The sequence below is a fragment of the Plecotus auritus genome, assembly GCF_963455305.1.
Source record: "Plecotus auritus genome assembly, chromosome: 1".
NCBI lineage: Eukaryota > Metazoa > Chordata > Mammalia > Chiroptera > Vespertilionidae > Plecotus > Plecotus auritus.
In genome coordinates this window covers 82,523,961-82,543,920 of record NC_137770.1, presented here as the reverse complement: position 1 = coordinate 82,543,920, position 19,960 = coordinate 82,523,961, and the positions used below count along the sequence as shown (strand labels likewise).

The 19,960-nt window shown below is 39.6% G+C and overlaps 1 protein-coding gene across 1 annotated transcript; it reads left to right on the top strand.

The window, feature by feature from the left end:
- Window positions 1–103: 103 nt before the first annotated feature.
- On the top strand, window positions 104–17,456 carry RAB2B (RAB2B, member RAS oncogene family). The gene is made up of 8 exons (XM_080686242.1): window positions 104–275; window positions 513–584; window positions 3,733–3,800; window positions 9,490–9,572; window positions 9,747–9,839; window positions 14,085–14,196; window positions 14,978–15,046; window positions 15,782–17,456. The coding sequence occupies exons 1-8, from the start codon at window positions 230–232 to the stop codon at window positions 15,887–15,889; spliced, it is 651 nt and encodes a 216-aa protein (XP_080542368.1). The 5' UTR covers window positions 104–229; the 3' UTR covers window positions 15,890–17,456.
- The last annotated feature ends 2,504 nt before the right edge of the window (window positions 17,457–19,960 follow it).

The window sequence follows — 19,960 nt, the reverse complement described above, 5'->3', positions numbered from 1 at the left end:
CCGCCCCCTGGAGCTTGGAGGAATATGGCACGTAGGTGTGTTAGAGGCGTCCCGGGAGGCGGCGTCTGAGTACTATCGTCACTCCGACCCAGAGAGGATTTCTGGGGAGAGCAATAGAGACGCAATCGGGACTAGAGGGGCCGGAGATGGGCGGATTGAGTGGCTAGAGAGGCCGGAGGTAAGTGGCTGTTGAAGTCGGGCGGACCCGGAATCCAGAGGAAACAGGACCATGACTTATGCTTATCTCTTCAAATACATAATCATCGGGGACACAGGTAACCGGCGGGCGACTGCCCTCCTTGCTGGGGCGGGGATCCCCAGCTCCCAAATCAGGTCGTGGGAGCGGGGCTCAGTAGGCTGGGCGGTTAAGGTGAGAGCGGGCGGGGGCGGGGGCGGGGGCGGGGGCGGGGCGGCGGGGGCGGGGCTCGGGGTCTCCTTCCCCAGTCCCCGCACCCGGACTCTGGACTGCTCCCCGCCACGTGAAGGCTAGGTTGTGCGTCCTCTTCTTTTAGGTGTGGGGAAGTCATGTCTCCTCCTGCAGTTTACAGACAAGCGGTTCCAGCCTGTGCACGACCTCACCATAGGTAAGTGCCTATGCCTGTCTCAGAGCAGATAGTGAGACCCGATGAGCTAAAGAGGAAAGTTAGCTGCCTTCAGGGTTGGAAGTAAAAAGTTCGCTTTCTCTTTTTTTAAACTAGTCCCAAGTTATATTAATTGAAGAGTGACCAATTAAATGCTGTAAATGGGGAATAGTGTAATGGGGAGTAAATCATTGAAAGGTAACTTTAGAAATGAGTGTGAGGTATGAATTAGTTGCTGTAGGATTTATTTTTTTCCAAACGCAATTTGAATGTTTATGGAAAATCACACGAAAGCATAATTTACAAACTCGCTTTGCCAGAAATTATGGGTAGCCTCACGTATGTTTTGTAAAGTAATTACCAATGTGTAGTCTTTTTGTGTGTTGGAGAGGAAGAAGCAAATTGAAGAGCCATCCCAGACTTAAAATTAAAAGCTAGATGAAACGAATCCTATATAATAAAGATGTAATATGCAAATTGACTGTCATGCCATCACAAGATGGTGTCACCCCTGCCACCAGAGTTCCCTCAGCCCTGCAGGGGGCCTTGGGTCCTCCTGCACCCCCCACTGACTGAGGCTCAGGCAAGCAGGGCCAGCCAAGGCACAGGTAAGCCTCGGATGGCGGCTGCCCAGCTGCCCAGGGCTGGCCAAGGCTTGAGCTGCCGGCAGTGGCAGCAGCAGAGGTGTGATGGGGGTGTCACCTTCCTCTGATCGCCTGGGTTGCCTCCCATCCCTGAGGTCTCCCAAACTGTGAGAGGGGGCAGGGGAGGCTGAGGGACCCCCCTCCAGTGCATGAATTTTCATGCTCCAGGCCTCTGGTAATTTATAAAGAAAGCAATATGTTAGGGTTCCAAAAAATGCACTGGTGATCCTGGAAAGTATAAGCATCTCCCACACATTTGTGATAAAGCATGGCCTGCTAGGGCCTTAGTATCCCCATCCCCATAATGTCCATAACTTCACCCCAGACAAAGAAATGTATAAAACTAGAGTTCTTGCCATGCAAATTCAGTTTCTGAATGAAACCCTGACTCCCATTCTTACCATATTGCCACCTCCAAGTCCCAGGATATGGAAATCTGAGGCTACTACTACTTCCAAAGGACTTACCCAGAGCCAAATAACTAATGTGGTTACAAGAGGATAGCATCAACAGGAAAATATTTTTGGAAATGAATATTAAGTGGACACTCACCATGATAGGTGCTAATGATACAGTGCTTAACAAGGCAAACTTTGCCCTTAAGTACCTTACAATTTCCAATGTAGGAGGTGGAGCTGGGAGTAGATACAGTGTAGTGACAAGTAAATTCCTATTGCAATAGAGGAGGAGAGACTGTCACCTCTCTCAGGAAAGGCTGAGAATGGAAGAATGAGCAAGAGTTAGCTAGGCAAAGGGGTTGTAGAGATGAGAGAAAAGTGATCAGGGCAAGAGGGAATAATAATATGTGCAAAAGAATGATGGAGATCTGTCTGGCTACCTTTGGAAAACTGAAAGTTTAATATGGCTGGAGAATAGAGTTTGAAGTGGAGGGTGGTAAAAATGAAAGGTAGAAAATAAATTAGGGACCAAGTTTTGAAATACCCTGAGTAATAGGAGGAAATGACAAGTTTTAAATCTGAAGAATGATGTGATCAATCATGTTTTCCCCCAGAGTCCATTACAGGCTCTGTTCCTTTCCTCTGTACCAAGATAAATGCAGTCTTCTGTACCAAGATAAACAAGGCAGTTGGATAGAAAATATGTGCAAAATATAAGCATCTCTGAGTGCCTAACTAGGAAAAGTTGCATAAAAGGAGATGAAGTTCTGTGTTTGTTTTTTTTTACCCTTCCCCATTGAAATTCCATTTCTATTTTCCAGAAAGGGGGGGGGGGGGAGATTAGGGACATTTTTCAGTAGCTATCACTATTCTTTATTTTTTTTAATTATTATTATTATTATTTTTAAATTATTATTTCAGAGGGTAAAGGAGAGGGAGAGAGGGATAGAAACATCTGTGATGAGAGAGAATCATTGATGAGCCTCCTGCAAGCCCCCCACTGGGGATGGAGCCCACCACCTAGGCATGTGCCCTGACCTCCTGGTTCATAGATTGACGCTCAACCACTGAGCTACACTGGCTGGGCTGATTTTTAAGTTTTGTCTTGATGTTACCTTGAAAGAAGATGGATGCCAGGAAAACCAAAACCTTTATTCAGACTGTCAGTTTCCATACTCCTATGAGGAAAGCTATTTTCTAGTGAACTCTGGGAATTTTTGGAGGTCTTAAATGTATCATTCTAAGGAACCTATTTCTTAGGTAGACGTTTTTGTCAAACAAAAAATTCTGGAATTGCAAAAATAGAAATATTGTTTTATATAGAGGACTTAAGAATGAGTTGGAGAAAATGCTAGGAAATATTTTCAGAAGTTTTTTTTTAAAAAGTTACAAAATTAAACATTACTTAATCAATCTTAAACATGAAGTGATATTGCTAAAAATTTATTCACCTTTTCTACTTTGTTTTATCCCCATATCTGCTCTTTGGTTACGTTTCTGAGGTTATTATCACTGAGAACAGTTTTTAATTTTAGAAATGAAATGTCAAGGAACACAAAATTAATTGGAGCAAATAGGCTGTAATAATGGGCTTAGTGGCACTGAGGGCAAAGTCATTAGCATATTGGGGCGAGATCAGGCCTGCAGGGGAGGGCAGTTAGGGGCGAGATCAGGCTGGCAGGGGATAGCAGTTAGGGGTGATCAGGCAGGCAGGCACAGGCAATTAGGGGCGATCAGGCAGGCAGGCACAGAGGTTAGGGGCAATCAGGTAGGCAGGGGGGCAAGGTAGGGGCGATCAGGTCGGCAGGCAGAGGGGTTAGGGGTGATCAGGAAGGCAGGCAGGTGAGTGGTTAGGAACCAGTCGTCCAGATTGTGAGAGGGATGTCCGACTGCCGGTTTAGGGATTGGGCCACAGGGATCGGGCCTAAATCGACAGTCGGACATCCCCCGAGGGGTCCCAGATTGGAGAGGGTGCAGGCCAGGCTGAGGAACCCCCCTCTGTGCATGAATTTTGTGCACCAAGCTTCTAGTATTGAATAAAAGAGGAACTTCTCACTTAATATGGCTGTTCATGAGAATCACATTCTTTCTCTTGGTCTTCATTGACAGGTGTGGAGTTTGGGGCCCGTATGGTCAACATTGATGGAAAACAAATCAAACTGCAAATCTGGGATACGGTGAGAGAGGACAAAATAATTTAGTTTGTAATCAAGATCCAAATATAACACTAAAGGTCGATGAGCACGGAAGGGGCTTTGTGGGTGGGGCTAATGGTGGGGAAGAATGAAATCAAAGAGATAGGGAAGCTTTCACTTCCCTTTGTTACAGTTACAAATTCTGAACGCCATATTTTTAATTTTTTGTTTTAAATCACCCAAGTAATATATACATTTGTTCCAGTAAAAATAATAAGGGTACAGAATAAGAAGTAAATGTCACATAAAGCTCTCTCCTTCCCAATGTTGGTTTCTACTTTGCCAGAGTAAACCAGTATTAATGATTCAGACTTTTCCTCTGTATTTAGATACAGAAATAGAAACATAAACAAATATATGGTAGTGGTTTTGTTTTTGTTTGTTTTTAGAATTGTGACAAAGTAGACCTGCTTTGTGACTTGGGTTTTTGTTTTTTAAACAATCTCTATGTTGTGGAGATTTTTCCATGTTGATACATATAGATCTACCTCATTTCTTATAACCACTGCATAGAATCATAGAATGTCTATACCATCATTAATTTAACCATTGCCCATGATGGAAATTTAGGTGGTTTTGAATTTTTTACTAAAATTGCAAAGTTTCATTGTTTATTCTTATGTACTACATCTATATTCAGATATTTGAGGATTTCTGTGGTATACATGCCCAGAAATGGAAATACTGGGTCAAGGGTTATGCATATTTTAAAATTTGACAACTGTTATCCTGCCAAAATTTAGTTGACTTAGTGTAATTTTATCCAGGTAAATTGCTTTCATATACATTATCTCATTTGGTTTGTACTTTTATTTTCCCTAAGAAAAATAATATTCTAGTCTCTATTTTAAGTTAAAGGGAACTACCACATAGTTTCTAATGTTTATCTAAAATCTCTTTCTATTTTTATTTACATGTTATTTGATTCTGTATTTTCCCCGAACTGAAAGCTGAAGCAGTTCTCAAGTTTTTTTCCTTTTTCCCTCGCTTTCCCTGCCCCCACATGACATCCCCCAACACAGAGATTTTTGTCTTAAAAGTGGTTACCTGGGGCTCTAGGCCCTTTGTACCCAGAGCCTTTTTCTGGTGGTCTCCAACGTTGTTACCATTTTTGGATGCACTGATTGATCAGGTGCTTTTAACTGCGATGATATTCTCCTGTACATTTGTTGGTTGGACCAGTATTTATAAACATTTTAGTAACCTTTTGCCCCTCAGATTAGATTTTTCATCTTACCATATTGGATTGCCCTAATTATAGGAACGTGAATCACTTCACATCCCTAAGAGTGTTAGCACTTAGCTAGATACCTCTAAAACTTATCATCATAAAACTTACTTCTTTTGCCAAAACCGGTTTGGCTCAGTGGATAGAGCGTCAGCCTGCTGACTGAAAGGTCCCGGGTTCGATTCCGGTCAAGGGCATGTAACTTGGTTGCGGGCACATCCCCAGTAGGAGGTGTGCAAGAGGCAACTGATCAATGTTTCTCTCTCATCGATGTTTCTGACTATCTATCCCTCTTCCTTCCTCTCTGTAAAAAATCAATAAAATATATTTTAAAAAAAACAAAAAACTTACTTCTTTTGACCAGTTTTGTCTCTAGCCTTTTTTTTTCTTTCTTTTTTTTCACAATAAAGCCTGAAAGGTATTGTTCTATATCTGTTGTCAAGGTTAAGTTCATATATTTCTTAGATAGCTGCCACTTATTCCCTTCTCTTTTTATTGTTGGGGTCCGTGGGTGCTTTTTCACTTTTAATCCAAGTAAGTATTGTAACTCCCCTTTTATCCACTGGTTTTTGTATTTCCCACAAAGATAGATTTGGCACCCTAAAGAAGCCACAGGACAAATTCTGAGGAGGTGACCAAGAGTGAAAGCCTGTAGGTGTCAGGACTGGTATTAGCTAGATTCTGCCTTTTTAACTGGAACCTCTGCCATTTCTAAAACTTGATCTTTTGATGCCAGAAGACCCAATATCTGCCCTTTAGTGGTATGGTCATGGTTACAAGAGTGTCTGAGCATTGACTTGCTTGCTTTTCTCTTTTTCCTTAAGTGGTAATATGACACATGGTGGATCATAAGATAAGAAAGTTGAAAGCCACTGCTCTATTGACAGGATCCTTAAGAACCACATGGCCTGATACTCCCTTGTGATGCAGCTGGCCTACTTCTTTTTTTTTTTTAAATCCTCACTCAAGGATATGTTTATTGATTTGAGAGAGAGAGAGAGAGAGAGAGAGAGAGAGAGAGAGAGAGAGAGAGAGAAACATAGACTGGTTGTTTCCTGTATGTGTCCTGACGGAACCAAACCCACAACCTGTTGGTGCCCTGACTGGGAATCGAGCCCACGACCTTTTGATTGATGGGACGATGCTCCAACCAACTGAGCCATACTGGTACTGGTATTTTTAAAGAGATGAAGTTATCCAAAGTGTTTTGTTGTCACTGTTCGGGTTACTGATAAGGATTTAGAGAGTCATATTACTTTTTTTAAATTTATTTTTATTGATTTCATAGAGGGAGGGAGAGGGGGAGAGAGAGAGAAACATCAATGATGAGAGAGAATCATTGATTGGCTGCCTCCTGTACGCTCCCTATTGGGGATGAGCCCACAACCTGGGCATGTGCCCTTGACCCGAATTGAACCTAGGACCCTTCAGTCCTCAGGCCAATGCTCTATCCACTGAGCCAAACCAACTAGGGCCATATTACTTTTTTTCTTTCTTTATTCTGTATCTATATTTGCCCAAATAACCATGCTAACTGAAGAGGCATTGTACTATAACTAATATACTAGGTGTACCGGTTAATAATGGTGGCTTTTGTAATCAAAGAAAATGCGATAATTTCAAGAGAAACATCAAAAGTGCTTTATTCAAAGTAATGTCCATCACTAGCTACACATTTCCCCATCTTTCAGGTAATGTGTGGATACCATCCCAATAGAACTTTTCTTGTTTTGAGGCAAACCATTCAGAGACCCAATTTTCCACTCATTTGTATGTTTTCAAGTGCTGCTCAGAAAGTGCGTGTGCCATCGATCAGAACAAGTGGTAATCTGAAGGAGAAAGGTCTGGTGAATATAGCGAGTGGGTTAATATTTCCCAGGCAAGATCTTTTAACGTGTCTTTAACTGGTTTTGAAGTGTGTGATGAAGTGTGTCATCACGAAGCAAAATTACTTTGTTGTGTCTTCTGGCACATTCTGGCCATTTCACCATCAAAGCGTGGTTCAAATTGATTATTTGTTTTCAGTAGCGATCAGTATTAATGGGTCAAGGAAGCTCATAATACACCACACCTTCCTGATCCCACCAAATGCAGAGCCTTGTTTTCTTTCCGAAGTGATTTGGTCTTGCATTCAGTGTTGATGGTTGACCTGGATCAGCCCATGATTTTGTATGTTTGGGATTCTCAAAATAAATCCACTCTTCATTGCCAGTCACAATTTGTTGCAAAAAAGCCTTTCTTTCATGCCGTTGAAACAACATTTTACTGATGACTTTTCAGTTTTCCATTTGTCTTTCGTTCAATTGATGTGGCACCCATTTTCCTTCCTATTGCTTGTAAATGATCAGAAATTGTTTGCTAAGCAACATTTAATCTTTCTGCAAGTTGTTTTTGAGTTTGACTCACATCTTCATCCAATAATGCTTGTAATTGTTGGTCTTCAAACTTTTTCGGTTGATCTGGACGTTCTTTGTCTTTCACAACAAAATTATCACTTATAAAGCGTTTAAACCAGCGTTCACAAGTATCTTGAGATGGAGCATGTTCACCATAAGCTTCCCGAAGTATACAATAACTTTTCCTTCAAAATAAAGTAATGAATTAAATCTTCCCTCAAATGCTCTCTTTTTGGCATGAAATTCGACATTTTTAAGTGTAAAATATCTATGATGTTAATACTTCACCAAATTTGACCTGTAAGTTTTGAAGCTTGCTGTCAGTACAATAAAATAGCATACATATCAAATCACATATATATCAACATATGTATAACTCCATCTATTGAAAAACTTCGCATTAACTGGTACACCTAGTGAAATACTAATTAAATAATCCCAAATTAATTTGTATTTTATTTTGGAATGCACGTTGATTCTTAGGAAATGAGCGTATCTGACTTTGTAGGAATTTATACTTCCAAGTATCTATCTTGAAACTACAATATGATGCTTCCACTTGGAAGAAATTAGAAAACTTAATTCTCTTTATCAGACCTCCATCTTAGTCTTTGCTGCTTCATATTTTTCACTTGGGATGGGCAAGGTACCTCAGACTGATGCAGACCAGCCCAACTTGAATCAGTCACTCTTTCTAGCTTATTGGCTCACAAACTTTGATTCATGAACTGGGCTGAGACAAAGAAGTAAAGTTATTTTATTTATTTATTTAAACATATTTTTATTGATTTCAGAGATAGAAACATCAATGATGAGAGGTACTCTATCCCTCTCTCTTCCTCTCTGTAAAAAAAATCAATAAAATATATTTTTAAAACTATCCCTCTCTCTTCCTCTCTGTAAAAAAATCAAAATATATTTTTTAAAAAATTATTGATTGATTTGAGAGAGAGAGAGAGACATCGATTTGTTGTTCCACTTATTTATGCATTCATTGTTTGGACTCTTGTATGTACCCTGACCAGGGATGGAACCCTCAACCTTGGTGTATCGAGATGACGCTCTGACCAACTGAGCTATCTTGCCAGGGCACCCAATCTTCATGTAGGAATATGAGATTAATTGATTTCAAGAATGTGAAAACTTTACTAATATTATAGATTCAATTATCATTTTATTCATACTATTATTTAATGCTTTTGTTTCCTGTAAGGAGGGGGGGAAATCCCATCAGGAAAACAAAAGTACCCATTATGTGGAGGCATTAATAAATTGCTCAGTTATAAATAAAACTTAGTATCTTGTGGGGTGGGGGCATGAATGGGAAGTGGGGGGTAATGGGGGAATAAGGACACATATGTAATACCTTAATCAATAAAGAAATTAAAAAAAACACAACTTAGTATCTTGACTCTAACTGGAAATTAGAGTGTGAACAGTTGAATTTTTTTTTTTTTTTTGTGGTTTTTTTAAGGAAAACTCTGTTCTGGGCCCTGGGCTTCTCTTCTTTCCCTGTTCACGTGCTTTGTGTCTGACTAATTTTCTGTATTGATTCATTGAAATGAAACTTTCATTAGACAGGGTATTGTCATTCTAAGGTAATTTTTCTTTTTATAGGTAAAGGAATAGAAACGGAAAAGAAAGGTTAATGTAATGTGTTCAGTATCATGTTTGGATTGACAGTACATGTACTGAGTTTCTAGTCCTATTTCTAGTTATTCTAGTGGATATTGATTGGTAAATGTCTTTGGTTGTCACATTGACTGTAGGGTGTAACTGGCATTTAGTGCCTAGAAACCAGGGATGTTAGTCAACAATTTGATAGGTGGTCTCACAGGAATAATTGACCCATTCGAAATATCAATTGCATTACCTTTGAAAAATATTGGTTTCCCACCTGGGTTTCTCCCTGGGCAGTCATGTTTCCTTTCACTAATTCCCTTTTCTTATAGAAATTTTTTAAACTATTAAGCATGTGATCAAGTCAGTTCTCTGGCAATAACCTTGTTTTGTTGGGATGTTTTTTGTTGGCATGTTGGTGGGAAAGGCTGGGCAAGAATCCTTCCGTTCTATCACCCGTTCCTACTACAGGGGAGCAGCTGGCGCACTGCTGGTGTACGACATTACAAGGTGAGTCAGATCTGGTGGGTGGGAGGGAGACTCTTCTCTTTGTTCTCAAAATTGGAATGCTAAAGAAGAATGGCATCTTAATGTTTTTCTTTACACATGTATCTTTTCTCCTTTTCCCATACATTTGGAATTTCTTTGGCATTCAGATCCACTTTCTAAACTTTTCTATTGTAGGCGTGAAACCTTCAACCACCTGACCTCATGGTTAGAGGATGCCCGGCAACACTCTAGTTCCAACATGGTTATCATGCTGATTGGGAATAAAAGGTAAGTTTTTATTTGAATAAATAATAAATACCAACAGTCATCTGGGTACTCTATGGGCACTGAATCACTTGGTCCCCAAACTTTTTTAGTTTCTGGTGCTCTTAGTATTTCAGTGAAAAAAATTATTGTGGTAAAATATATATAACATAAAATTTACAGTTTTAATCATTTTTAAGTGTACAGTTCTGTGGCATTAAGTATGTCCATGTTGTTCTATAACCATCACTACCATGCATCTCCAAACTTTTTTATCTTCTCAAACTGAAACTCTGTTCCCATAAAACACTAACTCCACATTCTTTATCCCATTAGCTCCAGCAAATACCATTCTACTTTCTGTCTCTATGAGTTTGACTGCTCTGGGCATCTAATATAAGCGGAATTGAATCCTACAGTGTTTGTCCTTTTGTGACTGTGGCTTATTTATTTTTATTGGTTTTTAGAGAGAGGGGAAGGGGAGGAGAGAGAGAGAGAAAAACATTGATTTGTTGGTCTATCCATTTATACATTCATTTGTTGTTTCTTGTATGTGCCCTGATCGGGGATCAAACCCCCAACCTTGGTGTATCGGGACGATGCTCCATTCAACTGAGCTACTCAACCAGGGCTGACTGTGGTTTATTTCATTTAGCATATTTGTCCTCTGTTATAGATGCATCTATATTTCCTTTCTTTAAAAAAAAAAAAGTTTATTTATTTACTTATTTTAAAATTTATTTTACTTTTTCCATCACCATTTATCCCCTCTATGCCCTCTTCCACCTCCACCACCCCTCCTTTCTTTTTTTAAGGCTGAATAGTATTCCATTGAATGTATTTACCACATTTGGTTTATCTATTCATCCATTGATAGATACTTGGGTTGCTTATACCTTTTGGCTTTTGTAAATAATGCTACAGTCAACATGGGTTTACAAATATCTGTTTGGGTCCCTGGTTTTTATTATTTTGGGTGTATACCCAGAGTGGAATTGCTGATCTCATGGTAATTCTGCATTTAATTTTTTGAGGTACTGCCATACTGTTTTCCATAATGGCTATACCAATGGCTGACATTTCTACCAGCAGTGTATAAGGGTTTGAGTTTCTTCGCATCTTCCCCAACACTTGTTATTCTCAGTAAATTTTCTATGACACCCATAAACCAAAAGAAATACCTAGCAGTTTTGTTATTAAATGGTTAGATCTAAACAACATAACAAGTATTTTTGTTATAACAACTTAACTGAGAAATGGAAAACATATGCAGTGCCTTAAGATGCTAACACAGAAGGGTAAAAAGTAAATCTTGATAAAACCCAGAGAAGAGATGGTAAAACTCCTCTTTGGATCCTGTCTGGAGTCGCAAGCTGGGAAAGAAAAAAAAAAAAAAAATGAAATAAAAAACATAAATTAAAAGAAAACCATTTTTAAATAACCATAATTACTTATTAATGACCTGTATGGCCTTGTTGGGCACTGCCTAGCTTCTCAAACCTTGGAATCAAGATTGACACTGTCACTCTCACTCCTTGTTCCAAATTGATTTTTGCACAGTACTTGCTTTTTATCACAGCAGCTGTCAAAAACTTTTTACAAAGAGATGAAGATAGCCAAAACCGGTTTGGCTCAGTGGATAGAGCGTCAGCCTGCGGACTGAAAGGTCCCAGGTTCGATTCCGGTCAAGGGCATGTAACTTGGTTGCGGGCACATCCCCATTAGGAGGTGTGTAAGAGGCAGCTGATCGATGTTTCTCTCTCATCGATGTTTCTGACTATCCCTCTTCCTTCCTCTCTGTAAAAAATCAATAAAGTATATTTAAAAAAAAAAAAAAGAGATGAAGATATTAAACGGCATCTATTCTGATCTAATGTTGACTCTGTGAGCTATCTTTAGCTTGTTATTCACATAGTGTTCTTATATTGAATGTTGCTGTGTTTCCCACAAACATTTGAAGTGTCCTTTGGCACCCTTCTGAGTTTGTAGTAGTCCCGAGGTTGCACCATTTGAGAATTGGCCACAGACTAATTGTACTCATTTATTGGGTCATTCAGTTTTATGGAAAACCTACTATGTCCTAAACACTGTGCCAGACCTTGGATGTACAAGGGGAATAAAAACAACACAAAACTCATGCTCCTACGGAGTTTAGAGGGGACACAGATATTAAATATAAATTATCTGTGTCTAATTACAAATTATGACAAATGCAATAAAGGGAAAAAAGGACTGCTATGAAAGAGTAACAAGCTAAATATTATTTTTATTAAGAGTAATATTTAAGTTGGAATATGAAGGATGGGTAAGAGTTGGATCATCATCCCATACACAAAAAGATTGCAGATTCAATACCTGGGTTTCAGGTTCAATCCCCTGGGCTTGTACAGGATGCAAGCAATCTATGTTTCTCTCTCACACATCTCTCTCTCTTTCTCTCTTTCTCTCTTTCTCTCCCCCCCCCCCTTCCTCTCTCTCTAGTCAATTAAAAAAACACACACACACCACAAACATACCCTTGGTTGAGGATTTTAAAAAAAAAACACAACTCAAGCCCAGACGGTGTTGCTTAGTGGTTGAGCATTGATCCATGAACCAGGAGGTCACAGTTTGATTCCCCATCAGGGCACATGCTCAGGTTACAGACTTGACCCCTAGTAGGAGGATCCTGTCTGGAGTCGCAAGCTGCAGGAGGCAGCTGATAGATGTTTTTCATTGTTTTTTGTATCTCTCTCTCCCTCTCCCTTCCTTTCTCTGAGACCAATAAGAACATTTTCACAAACTAAAAACAACACCCCCTATCTCCCCCAGATATTAGAGAGGGAAAACAAAGTGTGTGAAAGCCTCAACTAGAAGAAGCTGTGCAAATTATGGTATTGAAAGAAACCTGGTATGGTTGGACTGAATCAAGGGGGAATGGTATCAGATGAGGTTCAGGGACCAGATCTAGTGGCATTTACAAGCCTTAGTAAGGAGTTTTGATTTTATTAAAAACACAATGGGAAGCATTTAAGCAGAGAAATGACTTGATAAGATTTTAAAAGATTTCTCTGGAGGGGAGCAAGGGTTGAAGTGGGATCCCAGTTGCAGTACTCTGGGTGAGAGAAAATGGTGGCTTGGAATAGGGTGATGATGATGGAGAGAAAGAGAAAAGAATTTTAAGGTACGTTTTGGAAGCACTTCACTGTGGAATGGATAGGGTATTTGGAGTGAAGGAGGGAAAGGTGTTAATAAAGGTATTTTGGTTTTGCCTTGTGCCATTTACTGAAATGTGGAAGCCTGCAGCAGAAGCAGGTTGGGAGGAAAATATCAAGTTCCATTTTGATGTAAGTTTCAAGTTCCTTTTACACATCAGAGTGGAAATGAAGAACAGGCAAATGGACAAACAGGTCTGGAGCTTAGAGGAGCATCTGGACTAGAACAACAGCTTCGGAATGTTGACATTTAGATGGGTAGTTCTTACCTGGTCAGTATACAGCTGATGAACAATAAATATACATTTTGAAGATTTGTTGTTCTTTAATGGACTTACTCCTTGATTTTTTTTTTTTCATGATTGAAATACTAAAAGCCTCCCAAATGAAAATTTCTTTGAAAAGTAAAAAAAGTCTATCCTTACCTTATTTTACAGTCTTTTATTCTGTCTTTCCTAAAGTTTTTCCATGTGACTCTTCATTCCCTTTCTAAGTCTTTTGCTCTATTCCCCTGCCCCATATTACCCAATTATATAACTTTTTCTGAATCCTTCATTTACCTGATGGCAAGCTGCTATTGTACATGTTAATAATGAGACTAGTGAGAGTTGAGAGTTAAGGCACCTGTGTTCTTTCTTATTCCTGGCTTCCTCTCTTCTTGTGAACTGCTTCCAGTAAAGGAGGGAGACACTCATTAAGATGGGATGGGACATCTATGACTTTTCTCCTTTCTGACAACTGGAATTTCCCATTCATCTTTCCGTTGCTTCCAGTGGATCTCATTTGAAAAAAGCACAGGGCATAAGCCTTTAGCAACTATGAGCTTGTCTAACCATTTATAAACCCTATTCTCTGTAATAGAGTAAGATATTATCCTCAACCATGCAGCAGCCATCATGGATCTGAAGCATATTTTCCAAGACACCACAGAAATCAGTAACCCTATAAATATCACGTAGGATCTATATTCCTTATGGATTAACTGACAGTTGGAACAGTTATGGAATTCTTTTAGAACGAGAGTTTCTTTCATTTGGATCTTATTTTCGTTTTCTCCCCAATTAATCTCTTGTAGTGACTTAGAGTCCCGCAGGGATGTGAAGAAAGAAGAAGGGGAGGCCTTTGCTCGGGAGCATGGACTTATATTCATGGAAACTTCAGCCAAAACAGCCTGCAATGTTGAAGAGGTACTATTTGGAAAAAAGTAGGGAAAGCTTTTCAGAGATTACATCATATCTTTGTCCTTTTATTCAGAGACATGGGTAAAGAATGTTATGTGGTCAAAGTGACCACATGTCTCCTTTAAGGGAATCACCCCATTTCTTTACCTTGATTTCTAAGGTTTTATTTTTGCTTTGGGTAACATTAATTGTAAGCTTGGATTAGACAGCACTGTTACTTGTAAATTACTTTAGCTGGAGAGTCTCATGGGTTGTGCTGTAATCATTCCTCAGCCTGGTGTTGACTGTATCAATTAAGAAGAGAGCCTGTTTGCCAACCTAGGAACATCTTGGATCAGTACCAAAATACCATATAATTCCTTTTTTCTTTTTTAAAACTACTCACAATGGCTTTTACAGGGACTGTGGGGGACCTTATACATTTTTACTCTGTTCTTCTAATGGTTCCTAATCCACTTTATTTATTTATTTTTTAATCCTCACCTGAGGATATTTTTTTCCATTGATTTTTAGAGAGAGTGGAAGGGAGAGGGAGAGAGAGAAACACCGATTGGTTGCCTTCCGCATGCCCCTGACCAGGGCTGGGAGCCTACAACTGAGTTACATGCCCTTGACTGGAATTGAACCCAGGACTCTTCAGTCCACAGGCTGATGCTCTATCCACTGAGCCAAACTGCTAGGGCTCTAATTCACTTTAGAAATTCAAATAGGAATACTATTTGTATTCTCTTTTCCTTATTTCTCTACCTAAACTGGAGCCTAATAATATAATTTATGTCTCCTTTAGGCCTTCATTAACACAGCCAAAGAAATATATAGGAAGATCCAGCAGGGTTTATTTGATGTCCACAATGAGGTGAGAAAGGGTGGGGCTGACAATTAAATTTGCTTTGTCTTAAATGCTACAGTAAGCTCCCTAGAATGTAAGCATCCACTAACATTATGCTAGTTGAAGCTATGCCAATTCATACTTGTTGTTTTTTATGTAGGTGCACGGAAACCTGTCATTATTTTCTGTTTTTGTTTGTTTTTTGTTGTTGTTTTCTCAAATCTGAGACCTAGAATGCTTCAAGTGATTTTATTAGTTGGTGATCTAAAAAGCTTATACAGTATGAGAGGTTTTCTTCTCAACCTCATTTCTTTACTATTTTGGTGCTTGAGAGAGGTGTAATACTTAATTGCTCAGCAGAGCCATTATATAAAGCAAGTTTGGGGGCAAAACATAAAAGAATTATATGCTTATATACTACTTCTACTCTTTTGCTGCTCCTACTCTTTCCTAATCACATCCTGATTCTGCACATAGCTGTGAATCTTAAGTATAACAGTTGTCTTAAAAAGGAACACAAAAGCCATTTCTAGTCATCTATAGCTAGCCACATCTAGTCATCTAATATTTATAACACAGCTGGTCGTCTCTTCTTCACTGTCACAGATTGTTCTACAACAGTCTGGTTAGGGCACATGGTTACTTGCCAAGGTCATATCTGCTTCTAGAAAGAGTAATTAATGATTTCTCCTTTTATCCCCTTCCTTCCTCCTGTTTACTCGAGCACTTGAGGTGGGCACTACTGCTTCTTTTCTTTTGCAGGCAAATGGCATCAAGATCGGTCCTCAACAGTGTATTTCAACATCAGTGGCACCCATCGCCTCCCAGCGGAACTCTGGTGACATAGAGTCTAACTCTGGCTGCTGCTGAATGTCTGGCCTGGACTCTTGTTTTTTTTCCTTCCTGGAACAGCTTCAGATCAATAGGCTTACAGAGGTCTTATTAACTTTGGCTGAGAAAAGCCTCCTTTCAAGGTGTGATGTTTTGCCTTTCCACCTAAAGACGGGGGAAAATTGAGTCCTTACTGACCTGTCCCTTCTTCAGGGACGTGAGCATTCCTTATAGATTAGGGCTCTTCTTATACCCTATTTTTATTTCTAAAATGTTAATATCAAAGTTGATTGTCATGGCAATTAAAAAATAAATTATTTTAGAAGTATACATAATCTGCTCCCCACCAGGAATCAGTAACATGGGTCTGGGACATTCTTCTTGAGCACTTGAGATTACTGGGATCTGGCTAGCCTTTGGATGATAGATCCTCAGTCTTTGAATGTCATTGTTTTTCCACCTGTCACTTCATAAGAGTTCTTGTAGAAGGCTGCAAGAGTTCTTGAACTGCTGAAGAATGCTGAATACTTCTCTACTATCTTATTACTAGTCTTAGAGTAACTACAAAACTTTTGAGAGCAGTGGGATTGCTCCTGGACCTGTGGCCACTTATTACCTAAAGAAAACATCTTTTTCCCTGTTAGTTTCTTTTAGGGACCAGACCTGACATTGCAGTATCTCTCACCAAATAGACCCCTACTATTTCATCAATCTTCTTAATGAGACCTATTGAGACTTTTTACTCTAATCAAGCTATTCTGCTTACTTACTGGACATGACATATTTACTTCCACTTCTATGCCTTTGCACATGCCCTACTCTCTGCTAACATTATACTCAAAGTCCAAAACTTTCCTTCAGAAAGTCTTCTTTGACTGACCTAGGGATTCTAAGCAATTATTGACACAGTACCCCTTAGCTTTCATATGTTGTTTATTCATATGTATATTTATTTGTATTTATGTTGCTTTGTAAATATGTTTTATAGTTGTTTTGTGTGTGGAATCTGTCTCTCCACATAGGATGTAAGCTCCTTGAGAGCAGGGACCACGTTATCCCTGTACTTTGTGAAGCACTCCCTCCACCATTCCTTCGCAGTGCCTAGTGCTATTTATGTGATCATTGAATCTAACTGACATACTTAAAGACTCAGAACAGGTCTGTTTTAGAGTTCAGAGGGAACAAAAGGCCTTAGAGTCTTCTCTTTGTAACTCTATCCCAATCTCTTCCATCTGCTTACCCTGGAATCTATAGTGCTCTTCTCCCTCTCCTCTCTTTCCCTTCTTAGCTCTTTGCTTCCCTTCCATGCAGCGTACAGTAAGGTTGCCTGCTTCTAAGCAGTCAAATAAATGGGTATATCTGCAGCCCTTCTCCTTTTCTTTTTTTCTTTTTCTTTTTTTATTCTCCTTTTGAAGAGCATATAATACTATCCTAGCCAAATTTGTCTTTGCTTCCCTCTTCATTCAGCTTTCCGGGTCAGTTGCTGTATCTTTTTGCCTTGCTATCCCATACTATTCCACAGCACTGAGTCTCATGAATTTTTCTAATTTTTTGTTGTTGGTGGTGAATTGCTTCATTATTAAATATATGCATGTATCCAAGCTGCTCATATTTCATGTGTCATTTCTGATTGATCTCAAACATAAGTAGATACTCTCCTAGAAAATTCTATCAAAGATATTGGAAGAGGTACTCCTTGAGATACATTCATGCCATAGAGGGTTCTGCCCCCAGTTACCACTGCACCACAGGAAGTTGGGAGACATTTGGGGTATTGCTTTGCTTATGCTTTTGTTTTTTTAAATCTGACCTCATTCCAAAAAGGATTTAGGGCTGTTGAATTTGGGGTTAGCCTGCACCTTCACCCGAGGGACAAAACTAAAATGAATTATAACTATTGTTTTGGTACAGTTTTTCTTTACCAACCAAAAAATACTTAGTGTTTGTAGGCATTGATCAAAGATAGCATTCTACCTGGAGCGGCTGCTTTCAGAGCCATTAAAGTGTACCATTTTGATGTTTTGGAGCATATCTTTTTAAACCAAAAATCCTACATCCAGTTCTGTTATCCAAATCATTCATAATCTTCTATACTTGGGTATTTCACCAATTGTAAGATAAACAGGACAAACAAAAGTTTCTGGACAAATTCATGACCTGTGTTGATCATTGCTGATGCTCTGAGTGAAATGGTTATGAATTATCATGGAAAATGGATCTCCCATGTCCTAGCCGGTTTGGCTCAGTGGATAGAGCATCAGCCTGTAGACTAAAGGGTCTTGGATTCAATTCCAGTCAAGGGCACATGCCGGGTTGTAGGCTCGATCCCCAGTGTGTGGCGTGCAGGAGGCAGCCAATCAATCATTGATGTTTCTATTTCTCCCTCTCCCTTCCTCTCTGAAATAAATAAAAATATTTTTTTTAAAAAAAGAAAATAAAATGGATCTTGCACCCCTGATGAAGAATGGTAGCTATGAGATGATATGGGTGTTGATTGGTTTTTGAAGGCCAACACCATTGGAAACCATATTATTTATAGCAGTCTATTACTATTGTAGATCATTGCAGACAGCAGTAATTATTAGACCAGGCATACCCTTTCTCCTTTCTATAATGTAATGCCTATAACTGGTTCCTTTGATAGCAAGTTTATTTTGTATCAAATAGGCAGAAGGATAATAGGTTCTCATTCTAGAAACTATTAATAATTAATATCATATTTGCCTGTGCAGTCACAAACACATTGTTTTGATAAATCCTAATACCTCAAGTTTGATATGATAGGGGAGAATTTGGCCAACAGACTGTACAACATACAGGGAAATGTATGTGGCCAAGTCTTATCACTTCTGTGATAAAATATTACTCATATGACTCCTTAAGGTCTCTGAACTCCTGCCATTCATTTAGAAACTCCTTTCATGATCTGGAAAGGCTCCACTCCTCAGTTCAAAAACAAAACTTCTGGTAGCAAGGAGAGATTTAGACTAGGACACACAGGAAAATCTCATCGACCACAAGAGAATTTAAGCCGCCATTAAATTATTTCCTATGTGTTGTGGAATTGTGCACCTGAAACCTGTATAATTTTGTTAAGCAGTGTCACCCCAATAAGTTCAATAAAAAGGGAAATAAAATTATTTCCTTTCCTATTTAAATACAGTTATTAGAAAATTACTCTCTGCTGCCTATGTTTTTAAGGCTGTCTCTTAATGGCTTTCTTCCTTACATATTATTTCTCTTTTAAGACTTCTATCATTTGCTCTATCTGTATTTACAAGTATTTTGGGTCTACTGATGAATTCAGTCCTTTTCTAAAAAAAAAAAAATGTTCTTCCCTAAATCCTGTTTTCTCGTTTCCAACGGACTCCCAGTCCAATGTACTTTCAAAGTCAGAACACTGGAAAACTTGCAAGTGATGCATAAGGATTAGAAGCATCTAGAATAGAGATACAACTTAGGTTGGTCTTACGCTGAAGTCCTGGGGAGTGAGGTGACCATAAAGGATTATTCCAGGAACTGGGAAAACCCACTGTCTTTCTAAGAACTCATTTTTTTGCTGCTTTGATTTGATAAGATCGCTTCACTCCTATGAGAGGGGGTGGCGGTTGCTTCTCGCAATATTCCAGTTTCTCCCCATCGTGAGCAAGGGACATTCTTATTACATAAAGGAGTTGGAGCTGGACCTCAGCAGTCCGACAAAACGCCGAAAAGAGCTTCACTTTCTCTAAGCACTCCCTCCTCCTGCCCCAGGGCACCAGCCCGACCCAAGATGGCTTCCCAGAAACAGGTAACTAAATGTTTTCATTTAGAGCGCCCCCAACGGCGGGGGCAAAAGAAATGCCAAGAGGCCTGAACGCCTGCGAACTGAGCCTGCCGAGAGGAGCTACCGCCAGATTTTATTTTCAATCAGGCATATCTGTGGTTGCCTAAGTACACTTCGGAGCCTTTTAGGACCTCCCACCCTCGAGAGACTTCCTGGATGGGACTCACACAACCCCGCTGGAAGAGGCCGGGCGTCGGCCCTGTCATTGGTGGGAGGAAGCTAGGTGGGCGGAGCCGGGCGCGAATGGACTACTAGCAAGCTAGATTGAGGCGAGGGCTGGCCAT